Source organism: Phycodurus eques, chromosome 7 (assembly GCF_024500275.1).
Source record: "Phycodurus eques isolate BA_2022a chromosome 7, UOR_Pequ_1.1, whole genome shotgun sequence".
NCBI classification, from domain to species: Eukaryota; Metazoa; Chordata; class Actinopteri; order Syngnathiformes; family Syngnathidae; genus Phycodurus; species Phycodurus eques.
In genome coordinates, this window is record NC_084531.1 from 19,436,600 (window position 1) to 19,463,026 (window position 26,427).

General features: G+C 39.1%; 1 protein-coding gene across 9 annotated transcripts in view; it reads left to right on the forward strand.

Moving 5' to 3' along the window:
- The window catches only part of kirrel3b (kirre like nephrin family adhesion molecule 3b), a 204,286-nt gene that overhangs the window by 158,071 nt on the left and 19,788 nt on the right, over window positions 1–26,427 (forward strand). For 8 of the 9 annotated variants that reach the window (XM_061681922.1, XM_061681921.1, XM_061681923.1 and 5 more), the window contains exons 6-10: window positions 1,986–2,136; window positions 15,132–15,237; window positions 21,196–21,344; window positions 21,455–21,582; window positions 22,786–22,912. In XM_061681922.1, coding sequence (XP_061537906.1) covers window positions 1,986–2,136; window positions 15,132–15,237; window positions 21,196–21,344; window positions 21,455–21,582; window positions 22,786–22,912 — 661 coding nt within the window. The remainder of the gene's footprint in view (window positions 1–1,985; window positions 2,137–15,131; window positions 15,238–21,195; window positions 21,345–21,454; window positions 21,583–22,785; window positions 22,913–26,427) is intronic. The other variant, XM_061681926.1, reaches the window with a different exon arrangement.

Here is a 26,427-nt window from a genome sequence, read left to right on the forward strand (position 1 = left end):
GAAACCAATTGAGAGTATCCTTGGCAGTATGTTTTGGATCATTATCCTGCTAAAATGTCCACCCTTGTTTCATTTTCATCATCCTCGTAGATGGCAACAGATTTTTGTCAACATCGTCTAAGTACATTGGCTCATTCAACCTTCTTTCAATAATGTGAAGTTCACCAGTACCATTTGCTGAAATGCAGCCCCACACCATCATGTTCCCACCTCCGAACTTCACTGTTGGTATGGTGCTTTTTGGGTCATGTGCTGTGCCATTTCTCCTCAAAGCGTGGTTTGCGTTATGGCATCCAAACAGTTCAATTTTGCTCTCATCCGACCAGATTATATTCACCCAGTATTTAACTGTCTTGTCCACATGTTGTTCAGCAAACTTTAAATGAGCTTTGACATGCTTTTGTTTTCAGCAATGGGGTCTTGCGTGGTGAGCGTGAATACAGGCCATGGGGGCGTAGTGCATTACTCACTGTTTTCCTTGTGACATTACCTGCTAATTCCATGTCTTTTTGAAGCTCTCCACAGGTGGTCCTTGGCTCTTGGACAACTCTTCTGATTAATCTTTGCACTCATCTGTCAGAAATCCTGCGAGGAGCACCTGATCGCGGCAAATTTATGGTGGTTTGATTGGCTTTCCACTTGCGTATTATGGCCCCAACCATGCTTACTAGAACGTTCAGAAGCTTAGCCATGCGCCTGTAACCAATGCCATCGTTATGTTTTGGAACAATTAGTTTGCAATGGTCTTCAGACAGCTCTCTGCGCTTACCCATCATGATATGTATGTTAACTCACACCTTGTCAATGAGAACTGTTTGTAGGCCATCAATTAGGACTTAACCAGCTGATATTCATTTGCACTGACAAGGGGCTGGATTGCTGTTTGATTATTGATTGAATTTAGGTGTTGTCTTGGCTTTCCATGCCCTTTTGCACCTCCCTTTCTTCATGTGTTCAATGCTTTCTCCCTGTCATTTCACATTTTTACACAACTTAATTTCTGATCTTATTTGTGCTACTTTCTTTGTATGTATGGATTACTTGGGTTGTTCCCAACATCTGGTGAACGTTTCAGATCAATAGCACCTTTGGAAGCATATTTAGTGAGGAAAAATGGTGACGTGTTAAATACCTATTTCAGCTGCTGGTCAACACAATGCATCCTTTCAGCTCTTTCCCAAGAGAGAAATGAGAGATGTGCTTTGCCATTGACATTTTGACTTTGTGATTGGGCGTGCTATTTGTTCTTGTCAGTGATTTGCTTCTGTCCTAGCATAGTTAGCATCAACTCTTTTAAGGAGAGAAAAGAAAAATCAAGAGCTACGGAGCTCTCTCCTGACTGATTCCAAATGGCTTTCACGATCGCGAGCTGAGAGGATGAGAGTTCCAAATAAGATGGATCTTCTATGCAGAGAATGACAAGCCATGCAGTGGAGCATGGCTCTTAAAATTCACTAAAAGGAGGCTTGAGAAGCATTTACTTCTTTTCATATCAGCCGTTAAGTATAGCAAGAAGCTGTAGATTTCAAAAGGTTACTGTGTGATCAGGAATTCCGATCAGGAATCAAATTGTTCCATTGTCATCCCAACATGTAGCCTCAAGAAGGCATATCTGCATAGCATCTGGGGATTATGATCGTATACCAGATGTGCGGCCTTGAGTCACATGACTTGGACTCAAATCAGACTCGAGTCATAAATTTGATGAGTTTAGACTCGACAATAGGTCAAAAGACTTGCAACTCGACTTGGACTTGAACAGCAATGACTTGTGACTTCACTTGGACTTGATCACCCATTGACTTGAAAAGACAAGCTATTTTAACAAAAGCACTGAGAAACCAACCTTCCTATAGCTATATGTGCAACTTACTGTTTTACTACAGGAACTATGATCAATAACTACATAATGCTGAAGGTCTTAATGACTGTTTATTCGGAACATAAACTTGACTTTGCCTTCTTCCCCTCTTGTCTGTCTGCAGACATTGGTCCGCGATGGAAGAAGAGAAACCACAGTGAGCACGCTCTACCTGTTGCCCTCCAACATCGAGACTGGCCAACAGATCATCTGTAAGGCCTCAAACAAGGCAGTCCCCAACGGCAAGGAGACCAGTGTCACGATTGACATCCAGCGTAAGCACATCATTTCAACTCCTTTTTTGTGACTCATTTACCTTGTGGTGTTTTATTCCTTAAAACGCATGGAACCGTTTGACGCACAATGTATTTTTTTTTTTTAATCTTTTGTTTTTTACATTTAAAGCCTTCCATCCATCCATCCATTTTCCATACTGCTTCGCCGGCATGCTGGAGCCTATCCCAGCTGACTCTGGGCGAGAGGTGGGGTACACCTGAACTGAACAACCATTCACACTTATGGGCAATTTAGAGTCTTCAATTCACCTACCATGCATGTTTTTGTGATGTGGGAGGAAATCAGAGAAAACCCACACAGGCACAGGGAAAACATGCAAACTCAACACAGGGGAGGCTAGATTTTAACCCCGGTCCTAAGAACTGTGAGGTAGACGCTCTAACCAGTCGTCCACCGTGCCGTTCAACAGTCATATCAAATCAATTACTAAAACTGCCTACTATCATCTGAAGAACATATCCAGAGTGAAGGCCTGCCTGTGTCAAGCAGACCAGGAGAAGCTCATCCATGCTTTTATCTCGAGTAGACTTGACTATTGTAATGGTCTTCTGACTGGACTCCCTAAAAAGAGCATTAAACAGCTGCAGCTCATTCAGAATGCTGCAGCTCGGTTTCTGACCAGAACAAAGAGGTAAGAGCATATTACTCCAATTCTAACTAATCATACACCGTGCCGCCTCATTTAAAACCATAAAACTTCAAAACACATTTACAGTATACAATGGAAACCTTTAATTTGAATGCACATTGAGTTGTACAAGTCAGAATTTAACCAAAGGTCTTGGGAGTGGGAGAAGAACATATGTCTACGGAGTAAGAACACAATAAGATTCAGATTCGAAGCAGTAAGACTCCAGTGTTACAATATACATTGACACTAGTTATCAAAGTTCCAATTGTGTTTTGTAGTAGTAGGTAACATATTTATTTTCACTTATATGACAGTTGTACCTGTTACCTGTACTGGCAATGGGATTTTAGCTAAATTTAATTGGTCAGCTAAGGAAAAAAATTAGGAATTAATTTATCAAGTAATTTAAAAAAAAAATTGTAATGACTAATTTCAATGGACTGGGCAATTCTTTCTCCGAATGTTCTCAACTCCTGTTTCCATGCCAGTGTCATACTGAGCAGAATAATGCTGTTCTGTGGGGTTGCCATAGTGACTTCCCACTACTTATGTAATGCTGTTGCTCTATAGACAGCAAACAAGTTGTGAGTGACTCAACAGCCGAGCAGCATGATCCATTTAGCCTCTGTTGCTTCAAGACACGATTAATCATAATCAATTCTCCACCACTGGACGTATTTCTTCCAGATCAAATAATCCATTATTATGCTAATCTCAGGCACGTGTAGTTAATAAAGTTCAACTAGTGTCGACATTCAAGGTTCCACTAATTAGTGTCAATACTGCTTCCTCGTACCATAGTATACTTTAGGAGGATAGCTGAATTAGCTTTGCATCTTTTCATTTGTGTATATATAAGAACAGAGCTATCCATCTGACGAGCACGATTGTCTGTACTTTGATCACCTCTCTACCGCCATCCGTCATCCGTAGATGAGAACGTGCAATCTTCCTTTTAAACAGGCAAAGGATGCCCAGTCTGTAAAACACTTAGGGCCTCTTGTCAGGGAATGTTTTTCGATTGAGAAATGCTCCCAGTGAGAGGGGAGCATAATACAAAAGGGATTTTGGATCACTCGTAGCCCTGTCAACACCATTAAGTATGACTAATAAAGCAGAAAATGCTATTCGGAGAGCCATTATGACAGACCGCTCTGTTCCTCTCAGTATGTGCATCACAAGAGGCAATCATGGCAAGAGTGGGCACTGCGTTATCTGGCCAGTTTAGGCACACACGTATAAATTATCATCTGTTGTGTTTGTATTCCTTCAGAATGCCCAAGCAATTATTTTATTTCTGTCATTCAGCCACAGGGAAAAGTCTCGCCGCACATGTACAGAGATTTTACTACACCTAATGATGTGTCTGCTCATACCATGATTGACGCCTTGCTATGAAAAGTATAATTCAACCCTGAAAATCGAAAGCGCATGAGACCTAAATTTAGCATTCTAAATTGTGCACAGTTAAAGGTCTTGGAAATAAAAAGAAAAATCCCAAAGTGTGAGAACAAAGTGAGCGACAGCGGAGACTAATTGTTGTGACTCAAATTATCTCCCACAAGGTTTAGCCTTTACACTATCCCTCTTTAACCCACTCCTCCCCCTTCTTTCTCCTCCTCCTCCTCCCTGCTGCACTGACTCCACAGGTAAGGTGTTCAGTACAGCTCAGCAGAGCTGCTTTATTTTCTGCTAACATCCACTTCCAAATTAAGATGTGAAAATGAAACATGCCGTAATTGAAATCTGATTCAAGCGTGTTGGGTATCAATTTGCTTAATTTCCATGCTGCCTTGTTCAATTTCAAGGTTTCTTGGCTCAGCAGCAAAATTTGAAGCACAAGCTGTTTTTCAACAAAAGGTTTTGGTGTTGTTTTTTGACCCAGTTTAATTGCTATGTTGTCCTTATGAGAGGCTCAAATTTATATTGTGGCATGACCTTTTCAAATACGGACCCGAAAAAATTAAACAAACGCAAGACCATTCAGAAAGAACAGATATTCTGCAAGGCTTTTGAACCTGCCAAATGAATTATTAAATCTTAGTAGCAAGGATCTAAATTGCACACACATTGCACTTCATAGAGATGTGATTTATTTTTTGGTTTGAAATGGTTTTCATACACCTTTGGACGCTCACAAGAATTTGATTGGTACTTCCTTGGAAAAGTTCTCCCACCATAAAATTATTATTGGTGATCAAAAGTGTAACAGGAAGTTGCACCAAAAAAAAGAAAATTGTCCGACAAACCAATGCCAATGAACGTACTAGTGAGGTCATAACACTATGTCGGGAAGATAGGGCAATAAAAGTTCAAATTTGACCAGAACAACTGGACACCCTGTCAATAAAAATCTACCAGGACTTTGCAAAAGGACAAGTGTGCTGTAAATGTTGAGTGGCATGTTTCCAATATAAGGGAGATAGTCGTGTCTGCTAACCCTGAAGGTGAGACTAGAAATTTTATAAACAAAATTGCAATATTTATCTGCAGGACATTCACATAAACTGACCAACACACAAACAATAAAGTTTATATGACTGAAAATGTAAGCCTGTATATAGCGGAAATGGAACCCTGCTGACATCAATGGACCGGTTAATAATTTTTTGGACAACCATATTTAGTCATACAAGCAGATGTTCAAAATCAGTAGAGTAGTGTGGGACGCCAGCACGCGGGTTGTTATAAATATTTGTACCCACTAACCTGTGGACGGACCTGTGGTTGGCTACTCCCTGGGTCTACCGGTCTAGTATTGAACCATTTTGACTCTTTAGTTTCATTGTGACATTACAAATCACTCTGTTCATTTGCTTACAAACACACATAATATCCACATCTACGTGTTGTTTTTTGCCCTTACATGACAATTCATTAAAATGTTATTTAAACCACAACATGAAGAATATATAATCAATTTTCCAATTGCAAAAATGTAAATCTAGATATATTTGTATTTAATGGGGAAAAAATATTGTAAATCCAAATTTATTGGAATTAAAACCTGTCTGGGTGCACGTGTTAAATTTAAACCAAAGAACACACTTATTTATATCTTCTTGGAGTCGCTTAGTTTTTGTCTTCCTTATCCAGCTGAGAGATGATTGCACAAAGATGGAAAATAGTGTACATAGCTTGCCTGTTCTGAAATATTCTGCCAATGCAGAGTCTTCGGAGGAATTGAATTGGGCCTGATAAAGAGAGCGAGAGAGAGAGAGAGAGAGAGAGAGAGAGACAGTGAGAGAGAGAGAGAGAGAGAGAGAGAGAGAAAGAGAGAGAGAGAAGCCAGTGTGAATTTCTGTGCACACTCACCTGCTCCTGGTAACACACACCACTAGGCTACGAGAGTAACATTTGCATGCATCATGAATACACAAGGATGTGTCGCTCATTCTGTATGTAACCAAGACGTTCCTTCATTTTTATATCTAATATATGTATACCTGTTTATGTTTTTATGTTGAAATTCAAGCAATTGATTCAAGATTTCTTTCTTGACAGGGTCTCCTCATTAAGCCATGTTGAAAGTAAATATATTCTACTTCATCATTTTTTGAACATCCATGCTCTCATGTGTTTCCTAAGTGGTGTCTCGATGGAGTATAAATATAGGAGGGATTAATGGCAGACGCTGTAAATGGTTCTTATTAGTCTAAGTAGCTCCCTGTTGAGGGGCCGGATGCAGCATGTTACTGAAGGTAAACTTCACTCTGCAGCTTCTGCTTCTCCCTCACAACATGACAAACTGATTTGTTTTATAAAATGCATCAATTGCAGAGGCTTTTGATGTCTGGCTTGGACACATACACCCATGATTTTTGGACTCCGAGCTGCAAAGCGGAAAGATGGGGAAAGGAAATGTGTTCAATGCTTGTGGACAATGACGTGACTCACATGCATCACATAAGAATTAGTCAGTATGTGTGTGAAAAAGTAACAAAAGTATAAAAAAATTTTGGGGGGGGGGGTATTTCCTACAAGTGTAAAAGTGCAATGTAAATACAGTATACAGTACATCGACTGTATGAGAAATGTTAATAACTCCTTTCAGTTTCATTTAAATTTTCTATATCGCTTGTCCTCATATGCGTTGCTGGCGAGCTGGAGCCAATCCCAGCTGACATTGGGCGAGGAGCTGTTGCCAATAAATCACATGGCACATGTAACAAACAACCATTCACACTCGAGTACCCAGAGAAAACATTTACCAGCATTGGGAAAACAAAGTTTTACTTGCAGTGGTGTAGAAATGCATAAAATAATAAGACTGACATTTAATTACTTTTATATACTGTAGATACAGTAAATAAGCTAACTGAAAAGGTCAAAACTCAGTGCAGTTCCAAACCATTGAAACTTAATCAACTAAAACTTTCTGAGAGTTTATATGTCTGTGAGGTAAAGCAACTGTTCTCTAACATGCATTGTGGTTGTCTATGACCTTATAAAAAACTTTAATCATTGCAAAGAAGGAATTTTACAGCCAGCTACTGTATGTTACGTACATTAATTTTCTATTAGGCTAGTACTCATTAGGGTCATGGGTGAGCTGAATCTTCCAGCTGACTCCCAGGACGGGTCGCCAGCAAATCTGAGCCAATATATATATATATATATATATATATAAAGTGTAGACGTCACTAAGCCTTCGCGAAGGCCAGGTTTAGTAAATCTGAAATCTGATTGGTTAAAAAAAGCAGCCATTGCTAATAGTTTGTCTGACTGGGGGAAAAAATTAAAAATCTAACATACCCACTACTGGAAGCTGGGCAGCCAAGACACACGATATGAAATGAAGCTAATAGACTTGGAAATCAATGAATTCAATTTCAAGTTGTAAATGTAGTTCAGTGCTTCTGATAGTGTTTAGGCCAGCAGAGAAGGCCTTACTCGCCCTAACTGCACACCACCGGTATTCGCATCATCCGAAACAATACATCTCTTTTATCTCATCTCAATACATCTCATTTAGTACATTTTTAACTGAGATGTCTTCTCTCCACTTTTCATAATTTTGATTCACCTCACTTAGAGAAGTTCTTCTAGATTTGTCTTGGGGTTAAACAAATTGCCATCTAAATACACAATGTGCTAAAACGACTGGGGTTTAAGGTGATGAGGTATAATTCTAAAGCCCGTTTAGACTGCTGACTTGTGATTTGTCCATAGCAGTCAATTAGGTGACACTAATTATTGAGAGCAGATGAGCAACTACCTGTAATGCATGACTTCACTTATTCCCTTTAGACTAATCAGTGGAACCCACCCCTCAGTGCTTCCTTGTATAGTCAATGGACAGTTCATTAAGTGCAGCAGCTGCAAAATCTAGCAAGCTCCAATACAAGAGCTCGATAAATAATTCTGCCTCTCTGAATATCATAATGATTAGGTTGTTTAGGTGTCAACTAAAGTTGTTGAGTCTCATGAATTTATAACCACTGTAAGGAAATCTGGTAACAACTATGCCATGTCTTGCCCACTAATCACACGTCATAAATATTCCTCAAACGTTTTCTAGTCCAGCTGCATCCACAGAGTGTTGACCCACATCAGAAAATGCTGGCAGATGAAGGCACTGCCAGGCTTCGCTGTGTGTTTGCATTGCAAAACAAGCGTGTGGAATGCCATTTGTTGAGACTAATTAATAAAGGGCATGCAGATGTGCAATTGAGGAGGTTTTGGGAGCAAATTCAGCAACTGTTTGCTTCCTTGCTTAATCAAGCAGATTATGGCAAATGTGTCTGTAAGGGAATTTGAAAGTGAGATGGAGATAGAGTGCAAAGATATGGGATGTAAAGTATTGGATTCATGTCTACAACTTTAATAAATGATTATTGCAGTTCAAATATAGTATAGTCTATTTGGATTAAGACCTTTATATTAGGGTGTGTCCATTATTTTTCTTTGAATGTAAAAAATATTTTAACAAACTAAAAGAAAATGTTAAATAAAATACCACACAATATAGTGTGCTTGATGATAAATAAAATATGTTAATATATTGAATTACATGGTGTGGCAAAGTTTAATAGTGGCTGGAATGTCAGTTCCAGATTCTTGGTTTATAATTTGATTCCAACTGTGTGGAGTTTGCAAGTTCTCCCATGACTTGAATGGGTTTTCCTCCCACATTCCAAAATTTGCATGGTGGGTAATTAAAGATTCTTAATTGCCCATAGGTGTGAATGTGAGTGTGTAAGGTTGATTGTTTATATGTGCCTTGTGATTGACTGGCAACCAATCCAGGGTGTACCAGTACAGTCTCAGCCCAAAGTCAGGTAGGAAGGGCTCTGGCTTCACTCACAACACAGAACAAGTGGTCTAGAAAATGGATGGATGGAGATCTTGTATCAAGCTGTCAGGTTGGATTGGTCGGTTATACGTAATAAAGTTGATAGTGAGTGCATGTCTCAAAGAATTATTGCTCCTTTTTGTTAATCTACTGATGGAAATCAAATTGATGAGTTGCTTTATGGGGGAAGGCCTTTACGATCAATATGTTTGACCATGTGGTTGTTTCCTGAAGTAGCAGGCCCAGGCATCCATATGACAGTGTGATCATATTGTTTAGGCTGGAGGCAACAAGCCAGATGGTCCACAAACATCTCTTCCACTCTCACATCTGAGTCTGGTCCTATTTGAGAACATATGTCTGCGGTGACCTGAAGAGACTGTGACTAGGACTTTAAGAACGAACAATCAATGTTTGCACTATTTATCGGAAAAGAGAGTGAAGTTGGACGATCTCCCAACAAAGTCATCTGGTATTCACTTAAAATTGACTGATTAGCCCACCTCTGATCATTTATGCAATCTATGCAATCATCTGTTTCCCGCTCATCTTTCTGCACATCATTGTGACACTATGCCCTTGCACAATGCAAAACGACCTGTCTAGAAATAAGCAAAATTTCCTCAAATTTGTTTTTTTTTTCTTATTTTGAGCAACAACAAAAAAACATCTGTCAATGGGGTGCGCAAAATTTGCTTGGCTAGAATTCTTAAAACAAGTTCATAAGTGTAGCGCCTTTAAGACAGTAACAAGTCTTAGAATTAGCTTATTACAAGCAAGAATGTTAAGACATATTTGCTTAAAATAAGTGGCATTGTATCACGATTAAATAATGTTTTACTTTAAGAACTTACATCTCACTTACGACTTTAGTTTCACCATTCAGAAATTAGGGCACATATGCGACCAAATTAGTCGCACTCTAGAGTGGTGTCTCGTCCTCCCAACCCACCACATCCCCCCCCAAAACAAAATCATACGGCGGATTTCCAGCACCACGCCAGAGGACTAAGCCATGTGTCCAAAGACGGAGATTGCTCATACTTTATGCGTCCCTGCTAATGTTTGTGTGTCTCAGATGCAGGATGCACATCAAACAAGATCCCTGCTTGTAGTGGAAAAAAGTTTTAAAGTGATCTATCTTTCATGTTTATACGTCACATAAACCTGCCATTTGAACAGGCATGTGTAGACTTTTTATATTCACTGTAGCTTACCTTCACCTTCTGTGTTAATAGTTCCCTATAATTACTGTCTGTGTTGCTTGTGTTAACAGAAAGTTTATTTTTTCCTAATTGTATGAATAATTTTGGCGATGGGTGCCCTTTTTGGGCTTGAGTACCTGCCTCTTGCGCTTCTGTTCTAGATTTTATGCAAAACCTTGTACAATCCATGATTCTTGCTTGTTACTAGCAATGATATCCTAAAATTTGCAATATTTTCTTAAGAAAAAGTGAGATATTTTATCCTGCATTTGGGACATTTATTTTAATGCAAAATTTACTTATCAAGATTATTTTTCTTTTCAGGCTTAGAATAATAATTTCCTATACACAAGTCTTTTTTGACTTTCTTAGAAATTATTTTTGCCACGCAACTCTTCGTTTGATGAATCTAAGAAATCAACACTCAATTATTGATGTGCTGTCGCGTTCACAGTGTACCACCCTCTCTGCAAGTCATGCCTTTATAAATTAAAATTGCAAATTGAGTTTTCTATTAAGTCAATGCCTGTCATGTATAGAAGGTCAAAGGTTAAAAAAAATCTTGTTGGAAGACTTTTTGACATCTCTCATGACTGTCAAAATGTATTGGGTTCTTTTAGGATAAAATCATTGACTTTGCCTCCGATGTAAAGTTATGATGGCACCACCCCTTCCTGATAGGTCTTTTTATGGGTCAGTTTCAGTCATTGGAATAGAAGATTAATTAGTGGCTGCATTGGTTGTAATGTGCATGTGTGTCCTCGGAAGTCTCTTGGCAGCTGGACCAGAAGAGTAAAAAAAAAAAAGGGATTGGCATGAATGAAAAGTGCAGTGTTGAATGCTTTGTAGAATTTGTTGTGTACTGGCTTTGACATTAGCTTGTCTATTAGCAAAGGCACCATCTCCCCCAACTCTTTAATGTCTGCCTTGCTGCTCTTCATCTTCTGGCTGGATTTTTATTACAGGCCTCTCCAGTGCCGCATCTGTCATTTTCGCCTTTGAGGTTCCCTCTGCCCACATTTTTGTCCACGCAATTAACCACTTGCATGGCTAAAAACACCCAATGGGCCGACTAACATCACAGCTCCAAGTGTAGATTGCTTTGACACACACCCACAAGCCCTGTAACAGGCACACATACTCATCGAAAAAGACTATACAGAGAAATTACACCAATGCACTTAGCATATCATTAGCAAAAGAGATTTGTTTGTTGTGGTTTACTGCAGACTCGTTTCTAACTTAGCACAGTTAAGGTGTAATAAATGCTTGGAAATACATAAGAGTGACAAAAATTAAGAGAGTCTTTTTTTAGAAATGTAAGGGATTGTATTTCGTGTGAATCCGAGGGATTTGATGTTTTTTTTCTTCACAAGACACGTCATTTAAAAAACTATCAACTGTATATGTCTGTCCTATGTTGGCCCTGAAGTGCAAAACACAACAGCAAATAACTAATCACAAATAACTAAACACAACAGCAAATAAAAAAAACACAGCAAAACTAATCACTACAACAAATCAAAAAACACAACAACAGATAATTAATCACAACAACGAATAACTAAACACAACAGCGGATCAAAAAACACAATTGCAAATAACTAAACACAACAGCAAATAAAAAAAACATTTTAAAAAATAAATAAAAAGGCAATTAAGATACCGGAAAGGGTAGGTACTGGTGGGGAATAAGACTCATCGCTGATTGAGCAAGCCTATAAGAAGAGGTAGGTACTGGTGGGGGGGTTAGACTCACCGCCGAGAGGGACGATTTGATTGGACGATGCCGTTTCACTGTGTGCCGTTCAAGTGAATATAGCTTTTTAAATACCCATCCATCCATCCATCCATTTTTTGAGCCGCTTCTCCTCACTGGGGTCGTGGGCGTGCTGGAGCCTATCCCAGCTATCATCGGGCAGGAGGCGGTTGAACTGCCCAAACCTGAACTGGTTGCCAGCCAATCGCAGGGCATATATAAACAAACAACCAGAGATGCAGAAATACAGTCACTGGTGGCGTGCATGTAAAGTTCTTAAAATATTAGATCCCAGTCAAGTCGAGTGAAGACTGTGGTTAGTGAACCCATGTTTGCAGTGGCGTTTCACCGCCTGTGGGTGTCGCTAGTACCCTGTCCATTGTCCCGGTCTGTCTAGGAGGTGTCGTGAGCACGTAGCAGGGAGGCTGGTGGTGGAAGTTAATTAATTTTGCGTTCTGGTACAAAACCAGGATTCTTCGGTCTCCGCTTTAATGCTCCTGGTGCTGGTAAGTCACTTAGCGTCGGCGTGCAAAACCAGAAATCTGTGTCTCACTTTGATGCTCCTGGCTTGTAATTCACTTTGTGTCAATGTATGCGAAGTTGAATCTCGCCACTCCGTGGTCGTCTCCCTCAGCGAGGAGAGCACCGGTATCCCGAGACTGGGGTGCTGGGTGTCATCTTTTAATGGCTTGTCTGTTACACTGTCTATTACTTAAAAAAACTGGCATGATAATATGTTGAAATGCTCTCTGCCTAACCCAAAACCGCTCTTAGGTTCGGGGTTTTAGTTTGCATGGTCTCCATGCCTATGTGGATTTTACTCCCACGTTCCAAATACAAGCTTGTTACGTTCATTGAAGACTTTAAATTGTCTAAAGGTGTGAATGTGAATGCTTGTTTGGCTGTGTGGTCTCCTACAATTAGATGTTGACCAGTCCAGGGTCTACCCCACCGGTCGCTCAAAGTCAACTGAGATAGGCTCCAGCTCACCTGAGAGCCTAATGAGGGCTAAAGAAAATGGATGGATGGATATTATGTGCAAGTGTTTATTTTTAGCGTGCCGGTCATGTTTTATTGGGAGTGTTGAGGCAGGACTTCACTGCAGTAGGAGGCACATCTACACAAACATGCATTCTCCAATTTGAATCTAACGCCGTGCTTATTTTTGGGATAATTTCCTGCAAAATTCTCACTCGAGCACATTGAGCTGGACCGCTTCTTCCTCTTGGGCTTTGTGACAGCTGAGCAAGCGGCAAACATCTGCACTGCCGCAGGGCAAAAATCAGTTTCCCTCCACATTAAAACCACCCCCATTTGCAGCCATACACACAGTTCTGTTTGGCTGCATAACAGAAATGTTTGTCTGTTGTCTGACTGCTCTTCATCCCCGTCCAAGTACAGTCCCTTGTTATTACATTAGAAGTGTTGAACATAGAGAGCAAAAACACAGCACACATATGAAACAGATGGCAGCACAAGCATCAACACCAAAAACCATCCCTTACCCAAATGACTAATCTACTGTCCTTGATGCTGTAACAGAACACCACAAGAACTACAGATGGCAAAAAGGTAATGATGTTGTAGAGGTAGGTGGAGTAAATACAGTAAATGCTTCCGCACATATTTTGTCCTGTTTATTTCATTCTCTTAATTCAGGCAACAACATTGGAATCAAATACAATGTATACAAATGTTCTTTGAATTCCACCTTGTATATGAGCAAAACACTAGACTGTGCAAAATATAGGTCATAAGAAAAAAAAGAGGATCCAAAAACATGCTCCATTGATCCACAATGTACATGTCAGTTGTTTCTAACGCTTTCCATTGGCATAATAATTAAAAAGAATAAATAAATACGTTTCCAAAACAGCAAAGTATATTTATCGACAACGAGGTCAAATTACCTTTTCATAGATAAAACGCAACACACAGCAAAAAAATAAAAATAAAAATTGCATCTGGTAGGAATACCCGCAAAACTGCTTCACTCACTTGAAAATTCCCTGCGTGTGGGTCTACAGAGTAAATAGCGGTGTTTCTTTTTTTCTCACAGGAGACAGCATTGAAATGGAAATGAGCATGCACCTTCAAAAGAAACCCACCTTTCTCAATTAGGATAAATGAAGTTGTTTATTACATTTCCATAATCTGAATGCTTATTATGTTTATCTGATGTTTCTCATTGTTATATTTGTAGTGGATCACACCATGGTCTCCCTCAGTGTTCTTTTTTTCCCCTTACAAATTGTTGTTTACTCAAACTCATTTTGAAGTCAAGTTTTACTTTGACTTTGTTCTCGTAATATTCTAATAATGATAGGATATAAAAGGTAGCAGTTCTTCCTAAATACATGACTTCAGTCTGTTTACGAGTTAACCCGGGTGGGAGGAATATTAAAATATGGTATCAAATTCATATACAGGCTTAATATGGGGGTATTAAAGAGAATATGCTACAGTAGCTACAAAAACATCTAACAAAGATTCAGATTAGCACACGGCGAAACATTTTTGCAATAATTTTTGTGTCATTGTGACCTGGAATAAACTTGTGTAATTATTACAGTATCTTTAAATTTGAATATTTTAGGGCCACAGTAAATAAATTAAAGTTCATATGATTATTTGTAATTTTCAAAGAAAAATTTTAATATTTCACAGAAAATAAATAATATTATGATGATGTACTAATATGGCTTCATTTGTGTATTGTTCTGATTTCTCTCCTTGTAAGAATGTTGTTTATTCCTTTTAATATTGCAACTTTATTGTCATATAATTACTTCATTCTAATTAGATGATAAAACAGTAAAAAAATGCAATGTGTTTCTTGGAATAGCATGATTTTTTATTTTTTATTTTATAGCTTCTTTTTGCATTGTTTTCCCTTTTTTTCTAGTGTGGCCCTCACACCCCTTTGTGTTTATATGAATTTCATATTTTATGTATTTATTTCTAGAAGCGAGCAGCCAAAGAGAACACACACAATGTAGCATCTCTTTCGTTTCACTACAGGATGTGTTCAATATAGTATGAATGACTCTTATGTCTTGTTTGTGTCTGTGCTCTCTTTTTAGATCTGCCTCTTGTCAATCTCTCAGTGGCGCCTCAGCCAGTTCTTGAGGGAAACCTTGTGAGATTCCACTGCTCTGCAAAGGCCAACCCTCCTGTCACACTATACAGGTGAGGTCATTTTCCCCACCGAATAGGTATTTAATACACACTGCTTCGGTAGCTAAAGCAAAAGGTGAGCATGGAAGCTTCCTTTGGAATCCCTCCGAGCTCACTTTACTTACATTTCGATATGCTTAGCAGACAGTTAATCAGGTATAAGTACTGCACAAGCTAATGAGGTTCAACAGAAGAGTTGGACTGTATCTCAATATGTGGCTTTACAAACATGATAATGCCGAGTAATGACTGATACTGTCACTGTTAAATAGATGTTAATTTATTACTGTTTGTTGATTATGCTGAAAGGTATTAATATTTAAGTTAGGTAATTCAGCTACAGTGATTTTAATGAATACCTTTCTGACAAACATAACCCTATTATCTTTGTACAGGCTAGAGCCGCTATACATTATTTTTTTTTTTGATGCAGTTCTTAAATTGGATGGCACAAGTTAGCTGCTGAACTATAGAAATACAAGTATAGACCTCAAACTCGTGAAGGGAAGTCTTGTCATGTCTCACTGGGTTGCAGTCGAACAATCTTGTGATTGGTTGTGCAGCTTTTTGCTTTGTGGTCAAGATCTCAAGATTACAGCTATGTTGTTTTTGTTGAAAGATTGGTTTGTGTTCAAGTGTATTGTATGATGACAGGTTTCCCCATTGGGGTTGTGCTTGTGTTGTGTACACTGGTAAACAGGAGATGGATACACAGCATCTACTACAGTATGTGATTACATTTTTATAGCACTCATTGTTTTATTTTCAGCATCTAATAGTTTCAGATGTTGTCCATCCCTCTATTTCTTAACCTTTGGATATGCTTGTCATGAGTTACACAACAAAATGGACATTAATTGCTCTCATACAATATTGTGCGGGGCTCTAAAAGTGCAATGCCAAACTCATTTGTCAAGAAATATGTTTTCCTGCGTGGGAGTTTTGTTTAAAAAAACAAATGGTGGAAAATAAATGGAATAAAATCGATAGCAAAAGGATTTGGCCGGCCATGAATCGTCTAATGGTACTGGGAAATGAAATGGATGTACAACACACTCACAGGTGGCATGACAGAGATCTTGCCTTTTTTGATGGATTCTGGCGTTTTGAAAAAGAGTGTGGTAATGGTAGTGGTGGTGGGGCATTGATATTGGATTTGTATTTGATTGTGTGGGTGCACAGTAGAGACAGGGTGTCTAGTGCACCTGCAAAGAGATTTCACCTCTATTGTTATGTGACTGGATCAATGCTTGAAGCACAATTCTCCCCGGATATCAAGAGCTAAGCTGTACTTCTTTTTTATATGCCTCTGGACCAGCAACATCCAGGGCTGGAGACATTATGCTCTTGGGTTGTCTGTCTGTACCTTCCATGACAACAACCTTAATTAAATCCTTAAAAATGTACTGATGTGGAATCTCTAGTTAAATGAAAGACAAATAACGTGACAGGCTTCCAAGTTGCTCTCATCTCAAAAATAAATAAACCATTGTAAATTAAGTAAACTGACCTAATTTGTTTAAGAGTCAGCAAAATTCCTAATGGCCAGGGCGTAGTCCAACTATCCCGAGACTGGGGTGCTGGGTGTCATCTTTTAATGGCTTGTCTGTTACACTGTCTATTACTTAAAAAAACTGGCATGGGTACATCGGGTACATGACACAACACTAAGATGAGATTTGAAACATCATTGGGGGATCTTGGTACATAATTGCCAGTAGTCTGTAAAAACTTGGTTCAAGTCAGAATGTTCCAATTCTGCTGCAGACTAAAAGTACTGTAGAGTATATCAATTAGAAGCTTTTTTCCTGACTTTTTTTTTTCTTAACTGCTTTCTGAGCACCGTTGTGGTGGTTGCGCAAGGCACTCAACCCCAAACTGATTGGGTGTTTTCTACTGTTGCACGGCCACCTCCCTTGGCTGTCACTCTGAACAGAAGAAGTGGTGCAGATGGGAGAGTGCTCTGGTGCATGTATGATAAGACCTTGTTCAGTCAATTCAGTGCATTAAATCATATTGAGAAAAGGCACAGCATTTCTAGAAAGAAATTAGTCACCATACAACCACGTACCAAGTTCAAAGTTCAGCTTCAGTTTTACAGGGGGACTTCCTGTTTCGTTTTCTTCTTCGACATCTTTGACCCTTTCTTAATCTTTACTGTTTTTATTGTTTTATTTAACAACAACCTGAAAATGTTGCTTTTAGTTAAAGTACAGTAAGTGTTGTCACCTCTCTCCCTTTCGATGTTGCTGTGGTGTCTAGCTTTTTGTGATATCCAGACAGACTAATGACTTTTGATACTTCAAGGTTAGCCACTCGCTCCATCACTGCTAGAACTCCTCTTTCAAAGTCTCCTGCTTAGATTTATCTTCAGTTTATATAAGCACTTCACCATTCTATACGCTATTGGCATTTGGAGGTGGATGGCAGAGTGGCGATTTCGGGGGCCCATAATGCACGCCTGAAAGGTTTTGACTCGGAAGAGCCCCCCGCAAATTCACGCTCTGGAGAGCAATATCACTAGAGGAGGGTAGGAAGCTGATCAAGCATTGTGGGGCTATTATTCAGTGTTAATACACTGTCTACCCCAGATCAGATAAAGCACAAGGACAGAGTAGTTCTTAGATGAATGGCCTCTTTGCCATCCCTGGGAGAGCGATCCATTCCCAGTGTGCACTGCACCACTTTGCAACCCTCCACATCAACAGATACTTGAAACAAGGGTCCAAGATAATGCCGACAGTAGGGACATATAATTGTGGTTTCTGATAACTAACACCACTTGGGATCTCCCATGACTCTAAGTGTAAACATTAAGACTAAATGCTGTAAATAATGTAAGGAACTCTTCAGATTCACAATATTTCTCATATTCATTTGCTAAGGCAACAAAAAATTAAGACAACATGGACTCCTTTGGTTACAGGCTGCATCATTAAGTACTTGGCCTTGGCTTTTTCAAACTAATGATGGATGTGGGTTCATCGAGGTAATTAAACTTGAGACCATGTAACGAGATGTGAATATTATGAAATGGATTTATAAAAGACAGATGATTGGAGTAATCAACCTTAAAAGAATGCTAAAAGAGTCAAGTGGGAAAGAGCAAAAGGCAGGTGTGTTGGGGATGTGTGCATTAGTATCGTATTGGTAGAAGAGCCGGTTGGGATGCAATCCAGTGATGAAACCTCTAATGAAGAAACAAGGCATTCTTTCAGACATAAACAAGAAGCCACTAGAGACTGGAGAGAGTGGCAAACAAAGAAAATTAGGTCCCATGTCTGCTGCATAGATCTGTGTACCAAAGCATCAACAAAGATCCTTATTTGCATGCCCCTCTTTGGATTATTCAACTGGTTCAAATTCTGATGAGTTGTTCAACTAAAAGTATTTTGATTGACCCCATTAGTATTGGACCTTTCCTGGTTGCAAATAAAGCTGTTTGCTACAGTTTCCCCCTCCCCCCACTCCTTTTCACCATTGACATATACTGTCGGTGGACTATAATTTAACACTAACATCTGATGAGGTGTTCCTAAATTTGGATGTGTAGAATAATGTTTTTGCATGTCTTTGGAAATCATTCAAAACAGTGTAAGAGTCTTGTTTACCAGATAGTCAGACTGCTGTATTATTTTTCACTGCCTGAATGACGCTGTTATTGTTAAAACATTATATAACAACACAGTGATATCCCCAGAGTCCTGTGTGTTGAAAGAAGACAATACGAGTGTGTTTAATAAATAAATATACACAGACTGACCTGCCTGCTCCATATGACTCAACGCATTTCTTTGTCATAACCACTTGTCTAAAGCGGACATTTTTGAAGGGGTGGCAACCTCAAGTTCTTCCACACCAAATTCATTCTATCATGCCTTTCGTGGATGTTGCTTGCTGGAACAAGAAAAGTCAAAAGTCTTTAAACAAAGTAGGAACCAAACAATTCTCATAAATGTCCTGCTAAAATTAGAATTGTTTCAGGGGGAGCCAAGGGGCGATAGCCTGACCACTGATAAAATAATATTTAACTATCCAACGTGTGTCCTCTTTTGCCCATGCAGCACAATTCTTGGTCCAATCTGTAACCCTGAAAATTTGTGTAATTTTTTTTTGTTAACCAAAAGAGGGCTAATTCAGCCAAATTTCCCCTCAAAGATGTCAAAGCATCGAGAAAAATTTAAGATGCTGTGATCATGGTGAATTTTACCATATAAAGAAATACCATATACACAATATGTTTTAAAAGACAAATAGTTGAAATCTCCACTGTGACTACCAAACAGATCTCAACAAATTTCTGTTCCCACAAGAATTCCTAAACTTCCTACTCTGAGTAATATGCACCGAGATTGAAACCACTGCTGTCATCACCAATGAAGCCATCATCTCCATCATCATCCTTATCACTGTCATTATTGTCTCGTATGTAATTAAATCGTATCATCTTTATCATCATTGTCATATAAATGGCAACAAGATGATACACATTTAGGAATGCAGAGTGAATCAGCTCTTGATCACTGACATTATGGTTCTCATTGTTTTAATCACTCAGTGTCTCCGATAGACACATTTTTTTGTTGTTGCAAATTTGCTTCTCTATTTATTAGACTTTAGAGATACAACATATTTATACTTGCAAAGCCTGTATTTCCCAAAGCATTCCAGAGTACCCCATATGTGCACCCTTATACATGCAGACACAGTGTTACTGCAGTGGTTGCTATTAATTGCCAAGATTGGCCCTGATATTTCTTCAAAACCAGAACATAACTGACTAGATTACCCACACAAAAAATAAATAAAAAATCCTGTGAAGTTCAATTAACATTCAGATGCACTTTAGTTAGTGATAGAACGAGGTCATCTTTTCACATTTAAATGATAGCATTCCAATCAAGCATGGCCCCACTTTAGTCATGGAGAACAAATGAATTTCCTCTGCTGTGAAATTCCTGCTTCTCAATATTGGCAGGAATACACGTAATGCTACGGATACAGGACGCTGGTGCCATTGTTGTTGTTTGCATCAAGCAAGTCGGTATGTGTGCACAACTCCATTGTGTAGGATGAATTTCATATAAAATTAACAATAGAAATGGAACTCACCTGTTTTGGAGTCAAAATTGTTCCCATCATAAAAGCTGGCAATGAGTAAAATTCCAACATTTTAACTGTTACGTGGCGAAAGACAACGTGATTAAAAACAGTATGAGCTGGTGATAACTGCAGATTTAAATATAACTCTATCCCCACCTATGCCCAATTTTTCGTACATCACGTTAGACCAGCGGTCTCCCGACTTAGACATGGTGCCAGCAGGTTTAAGTTTAGATCGACTGTCAGGGCTCATTTTCGTGACTAGCGCAAATCTAGCACTCGCTTGGCGTAACTTTGCAAGGAGGCGGGCTTGACCTGGTTTTGGTAATTTCGTGGACCAGCGTACCTCCAGCACATTTAAAATGGGACCTTTGTGCTAGTGTGGGTGTCAGTACTACAAAATAGTAATATTAGCTGTCACTTAGACAGAATAACATTAGATGTCATGCATCATCATAGGTGTAGGTCAATTGCAATCGATCAATCAAACCTTATTAATACACAGCTTTTCTGACAAAAAAAATGCTACTCAAAGTGCTTTACATGGATTAAAATAAACCCCTCCTGCCTCTCGTCCACAAGGAACCACTCACACACAATTAAAAAAACATTTTAAATGATTTTTTTTTTTTTTTCTAAAGCACTTTCTCCCTAGCTTTTATGAAAAATGCTCAATTGGTTCGTTGCTGCCAGTGATGTTGCCGTAGCATGCACAGCACTAAAAAACAATTGCCCCTTTCACATGAAGAAAGAGAACCATTCATTTGAAGAGGAAGGAAAAAATATCTTATTTCTATCTTAATGCCTTTCCCAACTTTTTATCTCCATTTCCCCATTCCCTGCCATCCTTCCAAATCCTCTCACCAGGTGGGCAAAAGGAGGAAGTATAATAAAGGAGGTCTCCGGCGACACATACGAGGTGATTGTGGACCACTCCTTCTTCACAGACCCCGTTTCCTGTGCAGTAACCAACCAACTCGGCAGCACCAACGTTAGCCGTAATGTCGATGTCTACTGTGAGTGTTACCTTGAGAAAATGTTATTCTGTTAGTGCACAACAATGGCTTTTCACCGTCTTCTCTCACTATGCCTGATCATATTGTCCATGATGTTTTTTCTCAAAAAGTCGGGCCTCGCATGGCTGCAGAGCCTCAGTCCTTGCAGGTGGACCTTGGATCCGATGCCGTGTTCAACTGTGCCTGGACAGGAAATCCCTCTCTTACAATAGTGTGGATGAAGAGGGGTTCTGGAGTGGTTAGTGTTTTTTCTAGTCAAGCACAAACCATTACAAAAATATGGGAAACCTCTTGGTTTTGATATGGTTATGTACTATGTACTATTTTTACCCCACATAGAAAATAATGGAAGTAGAAACAAATAGTCAAATGGGTGCCATCATGAAACTTCTACTTGAACCCAAAGTGTGGAAACAAGCGAGCGTCCATAAAGACAATACAACCATTCTCATTCATGGTGGCAGTTCTTCATACATTTGTCAATTAGTGTGCAGATCCGTGTATGGGCTGCATGCAACGGACACCTTACCGAATGCAAAAACCTCCCCACCCCACCACGTCGACAAAGTAAACAATTATATGACACTTATCAGAAGCCAACGATGTGAGTTAATGCTAACCTGTGCATTTAACAAAACTCGGTTTACATTTTGGCTTTGACGTAACAGTGTTTAAGACACAGTCTGGTTGTAGCTGGAAAATGAGTGTCAGGTCAGTTAATATGTAAATTTGAAAATTCAACAAATTATAAAATTAGCTCGCTCGTAGACATATTTTTGGAAACAGGCAGATAACAAAAATATTTACTCTGTTTGCAAGCTATTCAAGCGTCAGTTTTCCATAATATGTCTCCTTTGAGACAGGTCCTTTTTGAATAAGTGTTGCAAAAAAGCCAAAGAAAGAACAAGTGCAGAGTTAATCATTTGTTGCTATCTGGGCTGAGGCCAAAAATGACATTTCACAAACATTCCAGTCAAATTCAAATCACATAACCTCAGGGGTGTTTGACTTTGGAGGGTCCACTGTTTAAGAAATATACTGTAACTAGTCAATGTTTATTCTATATTATTGCCCATGACATCATCATTGTTTTGTACAAGAAATTGAGGTTGTTCATCAAATCTCTTTGGTGACCTCCTTTAACATGCTATTTATAGGTTTGAGCCCCAATTTCAACTCATTCCACCTCTCATTCTCATCATGGAAGGCCAATGTCAACCCCGTTATACCACTGAGCTCAGAACCCAAATTGGATTTTAATAATTGAGAAGCGGTGCCCTTTATAGTATCCAATGGTCCACATGCTGCAATGTTTTTCCCCTCTTTGTAATTTTCCTTTATTACTATTTCATATTTTAAAGTGTATTGTGTATTGAATATCACTTTTATATATATATATATATAAATATATATATTTCCTTTTTTTTCGTATTTCCCACAGGTTCTTAGCAATGAGAACCTTCTAACACTGAAATCCGTGCGGCAGGAGGATGCTGGAAAATATGTTTGTCGTGCTGTGGTCCCAAGAGTTGGCGCAGGCGAGAAGGAAGTTTCTCTCACTGTCAATGGTAAGCTGTATGCAGTATTTGGATACATCATCAAGAAATAGGACTGTGCAAAGTTGTTGAATAAACATCCATACAGACGTGACTCTCAAGGTTTATAGGTCAACTGCAAAAGGAATAGCAATTTGTCACAGGAGTCAGTTTGATGCAGACCAAGTGACCAGAAAAGCCTATCACATTTATTGAATATAGTGTCTACTTACCTGGCGTACTGAAATAATATTGACTCTAACCTGCACAACTGAATTGAAAAGAAACAAATATGTTAGGAGGGTTATATAGAACACTTTGAAATATGAGTGCACATTCTAAAAATAATACTTTGTTGAAGCACCTTTTAATTTTCCAGACTTGCAGAGGCATTCCAAATTTGTCAGATTATGGTCACCCCCCAGATTTTAAATGGATTTAGTTCTGATGCTCTTGCTGGGCCTTTGCAAAACTATCCCCAGCCCCGCAATTTTGCCATCCCTGTATGTTTATCTTAAGTTTGGGTTCACTGTAGTCAAATGATAAATAGCCTGGCCATGAATGAAGACAATTTCCAAGACTTGCTTGCATCTTTCATTCGTTACAATCCGCATAAATCACACGGATGCGGCGTTTTCTGAGGCACTGACTGACTAATGATTATTAGCCTTCGTGGGAGACCTGGCAACCCTCAAACAAATGACTTCCTTAGTGCTGCTTGATATTCTGAGACCACTGGACTGTGCCACTGACTCTTAGGTGTCTCTTATTTGTCAGGTGTCCATGAAAAAGCAGTCTGGGACGATAATAACCCCGCGGGCTTATATTCTTTTGTCTTGCAACATATGTGTGCTTAACGTTAACAATGTACCATTGTACATTTTGAAAACTAACAAAAGAGTTTGCCTGTAAGCAACTATGTGCTGATTTGGGGATGAAAATACATCAAGAAGAACACAGGGTGTTTGAGCGTTTTTCTTTTCAAAACCTAGACGTTAACTTTGCATATCAGAAGGAATGGGATACTAGAATTCCCCCCCTAGCACCACATCAAAACCATGATTTTCTATGAACCGCTATGAATGTAGTTGGAACTGAAGGCAGAAGAGACGTCAGGCAAAGTCATGACTAATTCCATTGTTTTCACTTCATTGAAATCTAAGAGCGGCCTTCCTTTCTACAGCCTCAATAAGTAAACAGAATACATGATGAGAAGAAGAAGAAGGCAGATGGATTGTTTTAATTAGGAATATAATGCAACACAACTCCAAGCGTCCTCAGGAACGACGCAACAAGCAGCAGATTATTTTTATGTTGTCTCTACAAAGTGTGCTCGAGCGAGATCTGAATGCCTTGTCTTTTTTTCTACGCTCTGCTGTTTACGTCCGTCTTGCCTGAATTGGTATTTGATATTCAAAAGCCTCCCACGTTATTTTCTTTGCCCTCCTGAATAATTGACATTCATTTCCCAAACCACGAGGCATTTCACGTAATTTTTAGTTAGCGCTGGAGCTGAATCTGATTGTCCAACCTGTAAAAGTGTAAACTCTGTGCTTGTGTCCATACAGTAGCCCTGTGACAGTGTTGCTACTGTGGTTATGGACAAGCAGCTCTAAACAGCCTATAAAACTAGTATAGTATTCAATAACTACAACTAGAAAGGCACAGAGGTTTCCTGGCAAAGAACAAATTTTTTTATTCACATTGATGCATGTATAAAAGTAAAAGTGTACTCATTAGACAAATGATATTAATGTTCTACATCAACTCTAAAGAGGGCTTATAAAATAAGCGAACACTGTTAACACCAAAATGGCAGTTACATCTAGCAAACAGCAATGAGAAAAAAATTATCCTCTCTTCACCTTGTTATGTTGATGTGTAAAAATCTATTGTGCGCTATATGCACATGTGCCAGCTATCCACAAAGTTATTGTACATGGACATACCACAGCCATGATGCCTCTAAAGTAACCGCAGTCAATGGTGGGACGTTCAAGTCTCTGCTGCACATTCTAATGTTTCTTTATTGTTTGTTTTCCCTGCAGTGATCCTCCAAGCCTTTTAACGACTTCATTTAAATTGCATGTGTCATTTCGTCTATCTTTTTCCTCCTTGGCGCTCTGTGTTGCCAACTCCCACAGTAGCAAAGCACGTAGACACAAGGATTGCTGATTTTCCCCCGGGAAGACTGCAATTTAATTATAATCAAACAGCTAGCAGGGGAGGCAGTTTGCATTTAAGTCACTAATGGATACATATTGCTTACTCTTCTCATACACTCACAATGAATTTGCTCCTCACCACCTCAAATAAGGTTACATGGTGGAGGGCTGAACACATCCATGTATGTGATTGCTTAACCCAACACAATATACAGTACAAACACTGTGCACTGTTCCAAATGATTAAGCATTTGCAATTTGTGTTCCTTTTCAATAGTCAATAAAATATTCAGTTCAATAGTCAATAAAATATTCAGTTCGTCAAAAAAAATTTGAACATAGCTTGTATAATAATGGAAATTTTATAGAACAAACAAAACCACTATGATGGCAGATAGCATTATTTTTGGTGGAAAATACTCGAAACTACAATGTTGCAATTATTATGCAAATCATTTTATAGCACACTTTTCCAGAATGCCGAAAATAAGATCATATTTCTGTCATTACATAGTTCTCGCTATTTCAACCAAATTACATGCTTTTCATTGTTATAACCTTCAACCTCAAACTCTGAAATTCTAAATCCATGGCTAATTTATGCCTGGAACTTATTTGACAAAATTGGTTTTACGTCCATCAAACAGAATGAAGGATACTTCACAGGCTCACAATAGGGTCGAGGTCGGGGGATGATGGTGGCCACACCATGAGTTTTTTCATTCTTCCTCTTCATTCTTGTCTTGAATGAGAACCATTTTACAGTGCAAGGGACATTGATTCTTTCTATATCATGGCAGGTAATTGTCAGTTTGAAACTGCACATATTTTGTAGAAGTCGTTTTGACACCTTCAGGCACCCCAAGGGGGCCTACCATACAGTATTTCTCACCATTATTCCAGCCCAAAACATCACTCTGCCATCTCCTGACTGATGTTGCAGCTTTGCTGGGACATGGTGGCCATCCACCCTGACCATACACAGCTCCTTCCATCTGGACAATCCAAAGTAGTATGGCATTCATTCATTTATTCATTTTCCATATAGCTTACCCTTGTTAGGGTCGCGGGCATGCTGGAGCCTATCCCAGCTGACTCTGGGCGAGACGCGGGGTACACCCTGGACTGGTTGCCAGCCATTCGCAGTAGTATGGCATTCATCGGTTAATTTGAAAAGGATTCTCCTGTCCTTATTTCATGCCATCTTGGAGAAGAGTGAAAGGACCTTCTGTGCATAGATGCCAGGGAATTCATTAATATTATATCAACAAGTGTTTATGGCCTACTCTTTTCTCACAACACCAACTGTGTTTGGGTAAATAAGTATGCATAATGACTCAAAGAACGACCTAAGGTGAGAAAGCCTGTAATCGAGCAAGGCAA